The 15,999-nt window shown below is 33.3% G+C and overlaps 3 protein-coding genes across 4 annotated transcripts; 1 reads left to right on the top strand and 2 right to left on the bottom strand.

Annotated features, from left to right (window-relative positions):
- The first annotated feature begins 53 nt into the window (after nucleotides 1–53).
- On the top strand, nucleotides 54–5,969 carry CRS1 (maize chloroplast splicing factor-like protein). Of its 2 annotated transcripts, none has more exons than XM_088114198.1 (9): nucleotides 54–826; nucleotides 1,424–1,919; nucleotides 2,883–3,013; nucleotides 3,484–3,834; nucleotides 3,915–4,071; nucleotides 4,746–5,038; nucleotides 5,157–5,216; nucleotides 5,368–5,544; nucleotides 5,645–5,969. In XM_088114198.1, exons 1-8 carry the CDS (start codon nucleotides 176–178, stop codon nucleotides 5,416–5,418), a joined length of 2,190 nt encoding a protein of 729 aa, XP_087970324.1. In that variant the 5' UTR covers nucleotides 54–175; the 3' UTR covers nucleotides 5,419–5,544; nucleotides 5,645–5,969. The 2 variants fall into 2 exon arrangements, with proteins under 2 accessions (XP_087970324.1, XP_087970323.1); XM_088114197.1 differs by having other exon boundaries at nucleotides 55–883.
- A 4,021-nt stretch (nucleotides 5,970–9,990) lies between these two features.
- LOC148199291 (uncharacterized) lies at nucleotides 9,991–10,684 on the bottom strand. The gene has a single exon (XM_088114083.1). The coding sequence runs from the start codon at nucleotides 10,531–10,533 to the stop codon at nucleotides 10,072–10,074; it is 462 nt and encodes a 153-aa protein (XP_087970209.1). The 5' UTR covers nucleotides 10,534–10,684; the 3' UTR covers nucleotides 9,991–10,071.
- Nucleotides 10,685–13,127: 2,443 nt separating this feature from the next.
- LOC148199290 (LEAF RUST 10 DISEASE-RESISTANCE LOCUS RECEPTOR-LIKE PROTEIN KINASE-like 1.4) lies at nucleotides 13,128–15,205 on the bottom strand. Its single transcript, XM_088112619.1, has 5 exons — nucleotides 15,062–15,205; nucleotides 14,828–14,972; nucleotides 14,559–14,588; nucleotides 14,173–14,475; nucleotides 13,128–14,013 (listed from the first exon to the last, which is right to left on the bottom strand). The coding sequence occupies exons 1-5, from the start codon at nucleotides 15,203–15,205 to the stop codon at nucleotides 13,130–13,132; spliced, it is 1,506 nt and encodes a 501-aa protein (XP_087968745.1). The 3' UTR covers nucleotides 13,128–13,129.
- Nucleotides 15,206–15,999: the final 794 nt, after the last annotated feature.

Genomic DNA, 15,999 nt, shown 5'->3' with positions numbered 1-15,999 from the left:
TATGTTTTTTGAAAACTATTTAAGAGAGAAAGTAGTCTTTTAGGTATATAAAAAAAAGAAAGAAAAGGAAGTGAGAAAATATCAAAATGACAAGAATGAAACATTCATGAAGAAGGTTGAGTTCAGTTGCTAAGCTTCATCAACTATCGTATGGTGTTTGTGGGTAGCTTCAATCATGCTGTTTCTTTCTCTTCGTCCTCGTTTTTCTCCAAATTCAGATTCCTATTTTCAAATTCACATTTCCTCTTCACTGCTCCCACCTTCCAACAACAGTCACAATCACCAGCCCCCTTCTCAAGTTCCCATCAAAGCCCCCACTCCTCCATGGATGAAGGGTCCTCTTCTTCTCCAACCCAACGAGCTCGTTGACATGTCCAAACCCAAATCCAAGAAGTTCAAGTGGGAAAGACAAGAACTTTCTGATAAAGATTTGATGGGCAAAGAGGCAAGGGGGAAGAGGGCCATGAAGAAAATTGTGAAGAAGGTTGAGAAGCTTCGCAGCAGTCACAATTCAGCTGAGGCTCTGATTGGTTCACCCAATGTTGAAAGCTTAGGAGGAGTTTTGGGAAGTTTGAAGGAAAATGAGGAAGTTAGAAGAACTAAGGGGAGAATGCCATGGGAGAATGATGCTAAGTTTGTTTACGAGAAAATTAAAAGGAAAAAGGCTGCCACTTCTGCAGAGTTGGCTCTTGATAAGGTACTACTTCAAAGGTTGAGGAATGAAGCTGCAAGCATGAGAACGTGGGTCAAGGTTAAGAAAGCTGGTGTTACCCAAGATGTTGTGGATCAAATTAAATCGACTTGGAGGAGACGTGAGCTTGCCATGGTTAAATTTGATATCCCTTTATGCAAGAATATGAGTAGAGCACGAGAAATTGTTGAGGTTTTGGTTTGCTCATATCCCACTAGTAGACTTTTGTTGAACTCTTTGCCATCATTATATTACTGAAGGCATGGATTATTAAGTTAGACTTTTAGTGTATTGTACCTGTGCATGACTGAAAGATAGATTGTGTAAGGCCTTGTTGTGCTCTGTGTATAGTTATTTTTTGCCTGCTGACAATCTATTTGTATTTGTTGAGGCAATTCATACTTTGTGCAGTGTGTCTTTGCTGGTTAAGCTATTTGTTTTGGTTTGATGGGATTTACATAAGGACTCAAATTTACAAGTATGTTTATAGGTGTTCAATATTGAAAGTTGATATAATCTGGTTCGACTCTGACTAATATAATATCGAGTGTCTTGTTACAGCTATATAATGCAGACATGCTGCTATGTATGAATTAATTTTGGCAATGATCTAATATTAGTCAAACTGTTCTGATATGTAGATAATTATTTCTGCTTTGTTTTATACATGTTTCATGTTATCCTTCCATGTTATTTTATGACTTCATTAATTATCATTTCCCATTTGAATAGACAAAGACTGGAGGCTTAGTTGTTTTGAGCAAGAAGGATTTTGTTGTGGTTTACCGAGGATGCAATCATCAGTTGACAACTAAAGGTTATCCCAATCTAAGAAAAAATCATTCTGAAATGAGTGGGGCAGAATCAGTTACCAATGGTGATATTTGCTCGGTTGATTCCAACCGCAGTTTGAGTGAGATGCTGAACTTCAATGCTGAGGATAAGGATTCTGTATCAACTAGTGTACAAAAGATGAATTTTCAAGCGGCCAATGGGTCACTGTATGAGAGGGAAACTGATAGATTATTGGATGACTTAGGACCTCGCTTCATTGATTGGTGGAGGCCCAAGCCATTTCCAGTGGATGCTGACTTACTTCCTGAAGATGTTCCTGGATTTCAGACTCCATTAAGGCTCTGTCCACCTCATTCTGGTGCTAAACTAAGTGATTATGAACTAACATACTTCAGGAAGCTTGCTCATCCTTTACCGACTCATTTTGTTCTCGGTACCCTCCTGCTTCTTGCTATCCCTTCAATTTATTTTCCAGACTTTCCTTCAATTTATATAAAATAATTACCAGGATAATTCAGCTTAGCAAAACATATAATTATCCTTTTTATTTCCTTTGGTTTCTTATTTGACCATTTGGGTCTTGTTGTCATCATCATCATTATCTCGCGCTATCTTCACTCTTCAACGCTGTATATCATTGTGAGAAATGCTGGCAACACACTTTCTAACACTCTTCATTATTTACTGAAATTTATTGAAAATCATAATATTTTGAGTTTCACATTATATAATCAGTCTCTTGCGTGATACCATAATTTTCAATACACATCAACTATTAAAATTCAAGGAAAAAGTGTGTTGCTAGCAATCTTTGTATCACTAATTTGCTGTAATGGCTAACTCAGTGAATTTTTTGCCTATCCATAGTTGAACAGCACTGTTTATTTCATCTGGTTCTGAACTCTGTCATTCTTCTTTCCTCAGATATAATGAATTGTATAAACATAGTTTTCTACATACTAGCTTATAGGTAGGTTATAGCCAACAACTTATATTTTTGTGCACACGACATAAACTTGTCTTTACAAGCATGCCATGTTTGTTTTTATGACTTATTTTATACTTGTAGAAAGAAACTCGATGCAAGTAGTCTGTTGGCTGGTATTCTTCGAAATAACTACATACACAATTCAGTGTCAGTTGCCACAATTGGTACTAGTTCTTATGTATTAATCTTATGACCTCAATGGTATCAGTTTAGAAAGCAATATCATACTTGGATGGGGTTGAGTTCTTGATGCAATATTTATCCACTACATATACATGGTCAAGCAGTATCCATTTCAATTAAATGTAAATTAATGTTAGCTTCAATAAGCAATTGCCAAGCAGAGCTATTTTTGTAGAAGTCATATGCATGAAGTTAATTAAATATTTTTGTCTCTTTTATATGAAGGAAGGAACAAAGGACTCAAGGGATTAGCTGCTGCTATCCTAAAGTTGTGGGAGAAGAGTCTTATAGTGAAAATTGCTATCAAGTATGGAATTCCAAACACTGACAATGAAATGATGGCCAATGAACTAAAGGTAGGTTTGCCAGAAATTTGACTGTCCCATGTATGTGAGATGCAATGCAAGACATCCTAAACCTTAGGTGTAGGTTTCATCAATAGTATTATGTATGTGAGTGAGACTTTTTCTTGATGGAGACTGTTAAATGATTGTCCTGACTCACTTTTTGGGGAACTTGTCGCTTTGGTTGTCCTAGCTTGAAATGTAGTCTGGTACAAAAATGGGTGTGTAAGTCACTACAATGCAATGGCCTATAATTATTAAACTTAGAATGAGAAGTTCACAATGACTACTGGAAGAAAAAATCACTTGTTGCACCAACCATATTTTTCCAGATTAGTTTGCATATATGCTCTATGTCTAATATGCAATACTGGTCGAGTTGGCCACTTGGTCTGTCTTTTGTAGCTTGTGTATTAGTTCTTGTAATGGTTTTGGTATATGCACCCGTAAACATGTCTAAATATTTTATGTATTTAATGCAGCGTCTCACTGAAGGAGTTTTGTTGTTGCGCAACAAATTTTACATAATACTCTATAGGGGAAATGATTTCCTTCCAAAAAGAGTTGCAGCTTTGGTAGAAAACAGAGAATTGGAGCTTAAGAGTTACCAATTTCATGAAGAAGTTGCACGAATGAAAGCACTTGAAGCCTTTTCTCCTATTGATGAAGTCCAACAAGACACCAGTACAAGTGGAACTTTAACAGAATTCAAGAAAATTCAAACAAAGTTTGAGGATACAAAAAATCGAAACAAAGAGTTAAACATTCAACTGGAAGCAGAAATATGTAGATTGGAGAAGGAATTGAAAGAGAAACAATACAAATCATTAGTTGTAAGATGTAGTTAATTGAAGTTTTCCTTTTGCATTTTTCATATATTGATACTCTTTAATTAATTTTGTGGATTCTGCAGCTGAACAAGAAAATAGAGAAATCAGGGAAGGAATTATCAAAGTTAAATGCTGCATGGACACCTAGTGAGCAGGATACTGATTTGGAAATAATGACAGATGAAGAGAGAGAATGTTTTAGAAAGATTGGATTGAAGATGCAAAGTTGCTTACTGCTTGGTATAGAAATTCCACTTCTATAATTTTGATTAGATATACACATTTACAGACTCTTCATTCTTTTCCCTACATTTTTTCTTTCAGCATTTTTGTGTTTACATGACTTGCTTTTTTTTCTCTTTTGTTTTTAGCTATCTTTTAATTCTTTATTGCTGAGTAAACCAATTGTTAAGATGTTCCACATCAGTTACTCAAAGTACTCCTTATAACCCTCTCCCCATATGGTAGCTTTTACGGTTGAATTAGGCTTTGTTTCATTTCGTATTGCTGCCTATCTACTATTGATCTTAGGCTATAGGAAAATGTTCAATCCTGTAAACTCAATGATCTAAATTCTAAACATTTAGTCTTGGGTGAGATAATCCTCTCCCCATGATATAATTGAGTATAAACTTTACCTTATCAAAGCGGTTTTGTGAGGTTAAATTAGGCTTAACTTTCACTTTCTTAAGAAAAAAAAATATTATTTTCTCAATGAGGTTAAATCACAATAAAAACCTTGATAACACCTAAATGGATACCTAGTAGGAAAGCATAATCTTAGTTTCAATTTTATAATTAATTGATAATTTCTGAAAAGCTGTGATCATAAATATTAGTAAACACTGATGTAGTTGGAAAAGCTGCATTAAAATTTTCCTTATCTGGGAATTTACATTGATAAATGAATGCAGGAAGACGAGGAATATTTGATGGTGTATTGGAAGGCCTACATCAACATTGGAAACACAGAGAAGTGGTGAAGGTCATTACGATGCAGAAACTATTCAGTCAGGTCATAAACACTGCAAAATTGCTGGAGACAGAAAGTGGTGGAATTTTAGTTTCAATTGATAAATTGAAACAGGGCCATGCTATTATTATATACCGTGGAAAAAACTATAGTCGACCGTCAGTAAAGTTAGCAAAAAATCTTCTAACTAAAAGAGAAGCATTGCGTAGATCTCTTGAAATGCAAAGAAATGGAGTAAGTGACTGCCTTCTCTTGCATCCATTGTTGGCACAGTTCATATCCAATTCTTTTATTTGTACTTTCCATTGGTTTTATTTGCCATTCAAGACTGATTTTCTTAATCCTGTTTCAGTCGTTTAAGTTTTTTGCCCGTCAGAAAGAGCAGACAATCTCTGAGTTAGAGATGAAACTGGTAAATACCAACAATCTATGCTTGAAACTGACATTCATGTATATCAATATCAACAAATAACAAGTATTTCTAAGTGTCTTTTACATTTTACCAGAAAACTTAGACTTTATTTGCTATGCTGTGTAACTGAGATTGTTTTTTGTAATTGTAGGCAGACCTGCATCAGAGAAAGGAAATTGTGATGAGAGAATCTGAAAATTAATACATGCATGTACAAGACATATGATTATCATGTTACAACCTCTCTCTAGTAGCCTGCTCATTGATGGTGGAGGAGACATATGAGAAAGTCAACAAGCATTTGTAAGAATAAAAACATGTTTTGCAAGTAAGCTTTCCACTAAAGTGTTGTGAAAACTTTTCATTTGAGTTCAGTTGTTCAAACTGTTGCTTGTTTAATTAATTGGTTATGTGAACTTCCTCTCCAGAGAACTAAAGCAGCACATGGAGGATATCATTGAAACAGCAATAGCATGGAGGAAATCTCATGCCCAAATGTAAATCTTGGAAGTTTGAGCAGAGTAGGTTGTGGAATTCAATTTATTTATTTTTACCTCTTGCAGAAATCAAGTGTTAATTTAAAGAGATTGAAGCAATTTTCACTCATGTTCAACCACTCTCAACTTTCTGTAAGTTGAAGCTGAATCATTTAAAGAGACTTAGCTTTCACGTGGAAGCTCAGAAATACTTGTACAAGGTTGTAAAATAGCATACAATTAAGAAAATCTACATAATGATAGTATATTCAAATTATATTCTTGTTTGCAATCCTTAGAATATAAAATTACATTTATATTTGAAAATAAATAAGAAATTAAATATATGGATGAAGGAAGAAGTGGGTCAAAGGAAGTTGTGTGTGGCCCTTCAAACTGTTTAATGTTTCTTCCTGGACCACCCTACCACCCTACATTTTTTCCTGGATTTCTGCATTTTTTAAAATCTCAAAACTATTCTTTATATTTTTCTTCAACAGATTTTGAAATTCATTAAAGAATTTTTCGAAAGTTTTAATAGATTTTAAAATTTGTTGAAGGATTTTTCAAAAGTTTTAACCGATTTCAAAATCCGTTAAAAAATGTTATTTTTAAAATGTGGAGAAACATGAAAAAATGTGGGTGATGCAGATGATGCTGAGATGATGCTGAGAGTAACACTCTTTCTGTGACTGAACCTTTATTGACTTGGGCTTACTGGAATGACACTATAATCTGAGGGGTCTTTTTGTGGGCCAAGCTTTAGGCCTTTTCTTCTAATACCTCTGTAACTTCTAACCGCACCTCATAATTTTTAAAATATTGTTTTTCCCTTTATAAAAGTGACTTCTGGATTAACTGTAATAGAATATAATTTCCGAAACAAGATTTCTAGAAAATAGATTTTAGAATAATATTTTTTGAATGAATTTTAGAACTGGCTTTCCAAAATATATGAGATGCTTTCTTGAAGAATTTTTTCAAAACAAAAATTCTAAAATAAGTACTCTAATATCTTTTGAAACGAGCTTTTTGATAAGAAGGACAAATGTTGGAAAGTATAAAAGTTAAACAAAAATACAGAATTAAAATACTAATTAATAATAATAATCCATTAATTTCCTATCTATAACTTCGTTAACTTTGCAAGCAGTTCTTTTATCAGTTTTTATGGAGAAAGTGCAAAAAAAGAAAAAAAAAATTCAAAAAGGAAACCTTTGGCAACAAGCATAGGTCATAGGTTGTGCTAAGGAGCAAAGAATAAGAGAGTCCCACGTATATATATTCTTCAACTTTGATGAGTTTGGTCAAAGCATTAGGTAAAAAGTAATTATGAGTTCTAACAACCATAAAAAAAAAGATTAATTCAACTAAAGTGGGATATTAATAATAATACAATCCAAAATTTTAATATAACAAATGTATAATTTTTTTTATATTACTTAATTTTCTTATTTGTACTCAATAGTACACTTACATTTAAATTTTGCTAGTCTGATTTAAAAAGTATGTGTGTCTTCCAATGCAACCCAACAAAGCAAAAGTATTATATGATAATTTGCTTTCCGTTAAGAGTTGCTTTCATCTTATATCACATTTTCTAACTCTAACTTCATATTTGACTCAAACTATAAAGTGATTCATCACATCACCACACATCAACTTTTTCTTCTTCTTATAAACTATTACTATACGTTTTCATCTTAAAATTAATTATAAAAACGATTAAAATTATCTATACAGAGTAAATTTTAAACATAACTTAATTTTAAAAACCTAACTCAAAAAAATAAGATTTACACATTCATTTACGAAATATAAATTAACTATACTTTTAATTTATGTGACATTTTGAATAAAATAACAAAATAACATAAAATATTTGTCTAAAAACATATATCCAAATGCATAAAATATTTGTCAAGTTTAAAATAGTGTATTTCATACAACTTCATTTTTTTAGAATGTTTCAGTGCATAAATTATATATTCTTTGTAACATTTTTTCATTTGAAGTCGTGTGAAGGTTATACAATTTATCTATAATGATAATTTATAAAATTTTTGCCTACAGTGATCATATAAAAATGAATTTTGCTTAAAAACGTAAAAAAATTCTTCTTGCCATGTCAAACTCATCCCCAACCATTCTCCTCGACTGAAAACTTAAAACAACGTGATGCATTTCATACACTTTCACTTTCCATTCCTCCACCATAAGGATTTAAGATATTAAATTCAAATTGACAATTATATCAATGACTGAAAACAATATACGGCTATTTTTTGCCACGTGTTATTATTCAAACAGAAAAAACTCAAAAGTGAAAATTGTTACGGAAGAAACATTTGAGTCAAACGTATTTAGCAGCAGAAGTGTTGTTTTCGTTGTCATTTGGTTTTGTTGTGAACAGCTAGTGGGAGAGAGATTTCTCCTAACGTGTCCAAAAGAATTTCACACCACCGCCTACACTTCAAGCTAAAGCAACAACCCAATTTATACACATCTTTCTCTCTGTAAATACAAAAACCTTTCTCATTTGCATCAACCTTTAGTTATGTTTTATTAATTCATTGTTTCGGGTATAGGGTTAAAGACACTCTAATGCTTAAGTTAGTTATTAATCCAATCAGAATCACAGCAAAATTTTAAATTCATAATAAATACAATTCACAATGAATTCAGATACTTTTTACCTTTGATCATTCACAATAAATACAATACCTTTTGACCTTTTGATCTTTATTTATTATAGTTTTTCAGATGATATGATATTAATAAAACCCTAATTATGGTCTAATAATAATCCATTAGTTGTAACATTTATCAGTAGTCTTAATTTGAGTTGGTGTTTAGAGATATTTACTGTTAAAGACGTTTGTTCAATCTATAATGATGATCAACCGAATGATTATCGTAGTACTTATCTGGAATTTTTGATTTTAGACCTATGTGACTGATAGTCTCTCAAGTAGCCTTGTCCGGTGGTTACGAATGGAGATATAGTTCACTCATCATTTTTATTTTTGAGTTATATTCATTTGCTAAGATCACTAACAACTTCAGTCAGCAACACTAAGGGAAAAGATGCCCTCAATAATGACATGGTGGGGCTGTTTAGATACTAAATGGGATATTAGGGAGCACAGCAATTCACCCTTTTTAGGTCACTTCAACAAGATAGTACAAACAAAATGGCTCAAAAATGGGTCACTCAAACACCAAGATTCCTTCAAGGTTTCAACAAATACAAAACTCTTTGTCATTTTCACTTCCTCTCTATTACCTATGCAACACAGACAAATCATCAACACACAGATAATTAAGCCCTTAATACTTGTTAGATCTCAAATCTCTAGCCAGAATCATTGCTTGCCCACACTATAATTAAAGTTTCAAAAAGTACACCTGTTACAGTACACACGTTACGCAATGAATCAACACACGTACATAGGACCTACCTTATCAGAAGAGAGTATAAACCCTAGACAAGTACAAAGGAATGAGCATTATCCTTGCATAATTTAGTTCGGACACTAGTCTAATGTATTATTATTGCTACCTTTTTAAGCATACTAAAAAAGACCAACCAAAACATGTATATGTATTTCATTAAAAATATAGAACCATCATCACAACAACTTTGCTACATCAGGAAAATATCATTCTTTTTTACATTCTCTAACACCAAGCATTGCTTAAGTGTTACAACAAAACAAAAGCTCTTTTGATCAGCGAGACAGGACAAAAACAGAAGACCGTCGATGATAAGAATCCAACTTTGAGCAGAAACACATGGGAAGCTGCGAATAGAGACACAGTTGTAGGAAAGTATCACGGTCTTTTTCTCACAACCACTTATCTCTCACCACTCTCTTTCTAGATCCATTCTAATAAGCCCAAAAATAAGAACCCTAGTTTCCATATTATTTAAAAATCATGTCAAATCGATAAATAATAACTCCAAATTGGATTATACAATTCATTTAACCAATGTCCAAAAAACGTTATTTTATAGCAGTGTTAACCGTTAATACATGTTTTGGTGAATAATTCCGAAATTAATTGGCGTGTGGTGAGTATAAAATATTAGTGGAAAAGTATGATACTGAAATACGTATACGACGTCGCATCATAACCGTTGCCGCGTGGTGTTAGTTACATTGATTACTTACTCCCTTCACGGCTTTACCAGAAGCGCACTCGGCGCATGTTAGCAGCTGACGTTCGGTTAAGTATTATATCTTTTTTGTATGAAAATTATAATGTTATTATGTTATCTGAGGAAGAATTGAAAATAATATAATAAATAAAAAATAAAATTGAGGAATTGAATTACTCCGTACAGTTATGACAGTGGAGAGAAAGTATGAGTGGTACTATTCAGGGATGGTGACAAGCACCGGCCGCCACGCTCTTCTCAGCAACCGGTAGCGGAAGACGGAGGATACCGGGCGGAGAGCTGCGGCGGAGCGCCGGAAGGGAGATCCGGTGCGGAGGCGGAGGCTCAGAGCGGAGTTAGGGATGAGTTCGACAGGCTGATCTTTGTTTTCTTCTTCTTCTTCTTCTTTTCTTTGCTGTTGTTGTTGCTGATGGAAGATTGTTTTGTCTTCGTTATGGGGTGGCGGAGGTGAGGAGACGAAGAGGTCTTTGAGCTTGTGGCGGACGCGGGCCTCGGGGAGGGGCGGGGGATCTTGCGGCGGGGGATGGAATCGGCGTCGGGCGAGGAACATGCGGAGGGTCTTGCGGCGGCGCAGGTGGATTACAGGGCTGGTTGTTGGACTGCGGGTGGGACTGCCGGCGACGGCGCATTGGGTGGCGAGAAACTTGAATTTGTGCATTGAGAAATGAGGAGAGAGAAAGAGAGAGTGAGATCTGAGAGAGGAGAGAGAAAGAGATTGATTAGACTGAGAAAGGAAAGGGAAGGGAAGAAGGCTTTATCGGGGAATATAAAAGCTGCCTTTTTTTTTCTTCGCCCCAAATTCTACTACCTCACAATACTCCCAATGCTATTTTTCATTACTATTCAACTTTTATTTTTTATTCTCCTTTTCATTTTCCTAAGTCGAATTCAAAAATGCTTTAAATTTCTTCTCAAACTCTAACACATGCAATTTTAACTATTTTTCTAATGAAAACAAATTTAATGTGTGTTTATATTTTTCTAAGGCTTTTTAAATGTATTTAATTCATAAATGTCATCTTTAATGAGTATGTTACAAAAATTAAACCTGAAAAAGTTATTTCTAGCCATAAAAGTTATAGATATCAAAATAACGAGCGTTAAAGAAAAAGTTATATTAACAGAATCTACTTAAATAAATTTAAAATAATTTTTTTCTTATGGAAATGGTAATAAAGTCAAAATTAATTTTGATAAAGTTTAAGATGATAATTTTTTTATCAATTACATTTTTATATGTCTTTTACCATTACTAAATACAGTCTTGAAAACATATAAAAAGGGATTCTTTCAATAAAAAAAGATTATTTTTACATAATGAACATCAAAGTCAATTAAAGGCAGAATAGAGATTGAAGAAGTTGTGTGAAATAACTTTGTCATTTAATATCTCTCTCATTTGTATATATGTTGATGAATTATGTGTGATTTACATTTATGAGATTGAGATGTGTTGATGAGAAATGGTGTAGCAAAGAAGACCAGAAAGATTGAATTGCAATGAGCAGCTAACCTCAGAAGAAATATGGGCATGGATCAATTAATGCATCCAAAACAGAAGAAAAAGTCATATTCATTGAAGTGCAAGTTTGACATGAGTCACCAATTTCAGAAGAATAAGCTATGCCTGATTTCGTTACTTTCTTTTCGGTCAGCATGATTTGGTTTGCTTAGGTTGCAATTATGCCTTTATAATGTAAACTTGGAGAGGGAAATCAATTTTCTGTGTATGCTTTCATCAACAAATCTCGAGAAGATTGATGATCTAACAAAAACAAAATTATTTTCTAAAGCAATATAAAACCTTAGATACATTATAAATATTTTAAGAATGAAACTTTAAACTACAAAATCAATTTAAAAAGTGTGATTTATTTAAGTTTAAAGTTTAATATTTATGGACCATTTTGGATTGTCTTATAACACCTATAGTTTGCATAGCCCAACGACAGAGTAAGACGGCCCGCATTGCTCATATAAATTTAAATTGAAAAAATTATATGTTTTTAATATTAAATAGAAAGTCAAAAATTAAATAACAGTGTTTTTTAACCGTTGGGTGTGTATAAGTATAAGGATTATTAATTAAGCATTTAGCGTGAACCTAATCATCATGGTTAATAATACTCATCATTTCAATAAAATATTAATAATCACAAGAGGAAAAATCAAGATTGAAAAAGTATAACAGTTATTTTTTTTAGGAAATATTTTATTGGTTATGCTTGAATTATATTTCTCTTTTCTTCTTTCAATGTAATGAATTATGTTTGTTAATAAAAAAAAGCAATAAAATAAACAATTTAAAAGAAGAATAACGGGTGATACGATAAATTCAACCAACAGTAATCTTATTCGAATAAATTTTATATTATTTTAATACTAACTTAGAAAAAAAAAATTTAAGTTTAATTAATTGAACAACGTAATAAATATTGAAAATCTTATATAATAAAAAATAAGATGAATTTACAAAATATATATATATATATATATATATATATATAAATTATCTTTAAAAACTGATTTTATAAGATTAAATTAAATTCATACACTAGTTTAAAAAATAAGTAAAACTTATATAATTTAAATATATGAAAATTGATGAAATAAAAATAAGATAAATAATCACCTTAGTATTAATGTATTTTATTTTTAGTGTATTAAAGAGAAGAAGTTACAGTTTTGATATAAAAACTTTAGTTCAGTTTTAATATTCACTTTATGACTTAATGACCATACTTTTTAATTAGCGTTTAAATCAATTTATTATTTAACGACCTCAATCTTTAATTAGTGTTTAATTACTTGGATATTTATATGAATCTTTATTTCATTATAAGCTTGAGTATCCATACCTATATCATATAATTTGTTTTTTATTTTTATAAATACACAATTTAATGATTTTCCATAAAATATAAAATCAATCAATCTAAATTCATAAATGTCTTAATTAAAATTAAATATTTATTGGTATACTTTAAATTGTTTTTTATTGTCATGTCATCTATAAAAAGACACTTTATGCCCGTTGAAACAAATTGATGCAATATAATATCAATCGGATTTTTGTCTTTATGAACATTTATATATTAACTTAATATGATCCACAGAACTTTCAATCGATGATTTGTTTGGTTAATTTTATATTTTGCAATTAGTGAAAGTATACAGTTTTGATGTATAATAGTATTAATCTATAATTATAATATTTTTTTATTAAAAATAAAAGGTGTGTTAGGAATTAGATACTATGAGGAATTAGATACAGAAGAATGAGCCTTCTTCAAAAGTATAGCTTCATCAGTCCTAATATCCAATATTTCTGTCTCTTCCCGTGCACCAAGCTCATCACTCTTGATTCCTCTTAAGATCTCCACCACCTCATCCATACATGGTCTCAAATCTCTCTCTTGTTGCAAACACCTAAAGGCCAATGTTGACACTTCTGTTGTCATTATCCTCATAGCATGATCCTTCTCAAACCCAAGATAAGGATCGACCAATTCATGCAGTTCCTGGTTTTGAATTTTTCTTAAAGCCATGTATGACAAGTTCACATCACTGCCATTCCTGTTGAAGTCCACAGCTCGCAATGATGATATAAGCTCAACCAAAACCACTCCAAAGCTGTAAACATCACTTTTATCAGTGAGTTGGTAGCACTGGTAATACTCAGGGTCAACATAACCAGGTGTTCCCTGTGGACCTGTTGACACATGAGTGACACAAGTTGGGAAATCCCTCAAGAGACCAAAATCAGCAACCTTGACGCAAAATTGATCATCCAAGAGAATGTTGTTGGTTTTAACATCGCGGTGTATGACATCGTTTGCATGTAGGTAGGCTAGAGCCTCAGCTGTTTCAACAGCAATGTTCAATCTTATAGGCCAAGGGAGTAAAGTTGATTTTGAGCCTCTTCCTTGAAGATGATAAGCCACTGTTCCATTAGGTATGAATTCATAGACAAGGAGAAGTTCTCTGCTATGTTTAGAGGTGCATCCAAAGAGTGTCACAAGGTTCTTGTGCCTTAAGCGGGCTAGAATCTGAACCTCATTCATGAACTGCATAATAAGCCTAGAGTTGCTTTCATTATGGCGTTTCACTGCAACTGTACGTCCATCTTTGAGTTCACCTGTTTAACAAATATAAGATTGTTCAAGGAAAACAGTTATCATTCCAGGTATCATATCCTATACATCTTGAGAGTAATTATATCATTGTATCAGAAACATAAGGTATGTGACAGATGAATTGTATCTGTGCATCATGGACATGTAAGTTATTTTGTTACCTTTGTAAACAGTGCCAAAACCTCCCTTACCAAGTTCTCTAGAAGCATCAAAGTTTTTGGTAGCTTCCTCCAATTCCTCATAGGTAAAGACCTGGACACCAAAGTAGTAACTCCTGGTTACTGGATTGGAAGATTGGTAAGAAGATAGACTTTGAGACGTGATAGTAGTTGATGCAAAAGTGTTTGGAGCTATGAAGAGCTCCATATTCCTTGATTTTTGATAAATTTTTCTTCTTCTTTGTATAATAAAGTACACACATCCAAGAATGACAACAAGGGCTGCAACTCCTCCTACAGTAGCGCCTGATAACGGTACCAATAGTAGACATCAGTACAATTCTATAAACAAAATGGAAGCACTTAAGTATGTACAAAATGAAAGTTACCTATTGCTACACGTACATTGTTGCGTTTACCTGCAATATTTCAAACAAACAAGATGTCAAAACAAAGGATCAGAGGGATGAAAAGGAAAGGTAGTCAACACGGGAAGCTAATAAAGCCTCAATTTCTCTCTTAACCGATTCGGTGAACAGTGGAAGCTTGTAACAATAAATGCGAATTAAGTTGCAGGAAAAGAAGCATAGCCAGATTTTTCACCAAAAAAGAATGAAAATTGAGAGTTTTACACACTTTAGTGGCACCTGATTCATACTGAACACAGTGAAAATAGGTGACGAAAGGTAAAGACCGGTTTTCCAATTGTTCACATTAAACCTCTTCATCAGAATCTCCCCGAGCAAAGGCCGGTTTTCCACCAGCCTATCAGCATGTTCTTTTAGAATTGGAACTGAAATATGCTGAACGCATTCAACAATTCCAAGAATAGGATCCGAAGGTAAAGAACCAACCAAAGCATAAGACTCATTCAAAGCCCCTTTACTCTCACTGTGAAACTAACTCCTCCAAGTTCCTTCACCGAGTTGTCATGATACCTCTGCAGACTGTCCGAGTTTTCGTTTCCCCTTTCCGGGTTCTTACACAACAACTTGGCACCCGAGCTTGGCAGTTTAGCGTTCGGACTTCTTGTCATTAAGAGAATTCTAATTTCTTCATCGGCTTTTACATTAAGGATATTTGTCTCTTCCTTTTTCTCATCCCGATAATATTTTGTTATATGCACTCATTCGCGTAATGATCATGTTTGTCACACTTAAAACATTCAACATCAAATTTACTTGATCGACTTCCTCAATCTCGCCTTTTTTTCACGGTCACGTCAATTTTATTTATCGGTTTGCTCTTTGTCATATTCATAATCACTTCCGTTATCACTTTGACCACGACTTCCTTGTCCACAACCTCTTCCTCCAGGATCACTTCAACCTCGAGTGTTCTAAGCACCTTCCTTTAAATCAAAGTACTTGGTCAAGTGGTTCAAACAACGTTCTCCTTCACTGCTCATTTGCCTCCAAAGACCCAAGAAGCTCTTTAACCAATAGCATAGTCAAGTTTTGGACTTCTCAACTGCGCACACAATATTTTTGAAGTCTTTAGTCAGTGACCTCAGGATCTTCTTCTCAGTACGACTAACAGGCAACTCTTCTCCATTTCTTCTGAGTTGATTCGTTACCGCCTCTATTCGAGATATATACTTGGCCACTCATTCTCTACTCTCTATTCTCATACTCTCAAACTTGTCTATAAGAATTTAAAGTCTAACTTGCTTTACACGGATATCACCTTTGTAAACTTCCTCAAGAATTCGTTATGCTTTTCTTGAAGATTTAGCATTTACTATCTTCTCAAATCCAGATTCGTCAACAGCTCGATACAATATGTACAAGACTGATTGATCCTTAACACTGATTTTCTTAATGTGGCAAC

The sequence above is a fragment of the Vigna umbellata genome, chromosome 4 (genome assembly GCF_029865625.1).
Source record: "Vigna umbellata cultivar VRB3 chromosome 4, Vumbellata_1.0, whole genome shotgun sequence".
Lineage (NCBI taxonomy): Eukaryota > Viridiplantae > Streptophyta > Magnoliopsida > Fabales > Fabaceae > Vigna > Vigna umbellata.
This window is presented reverse-complemented; position numbering and strand designations above follow the sequence as displayed.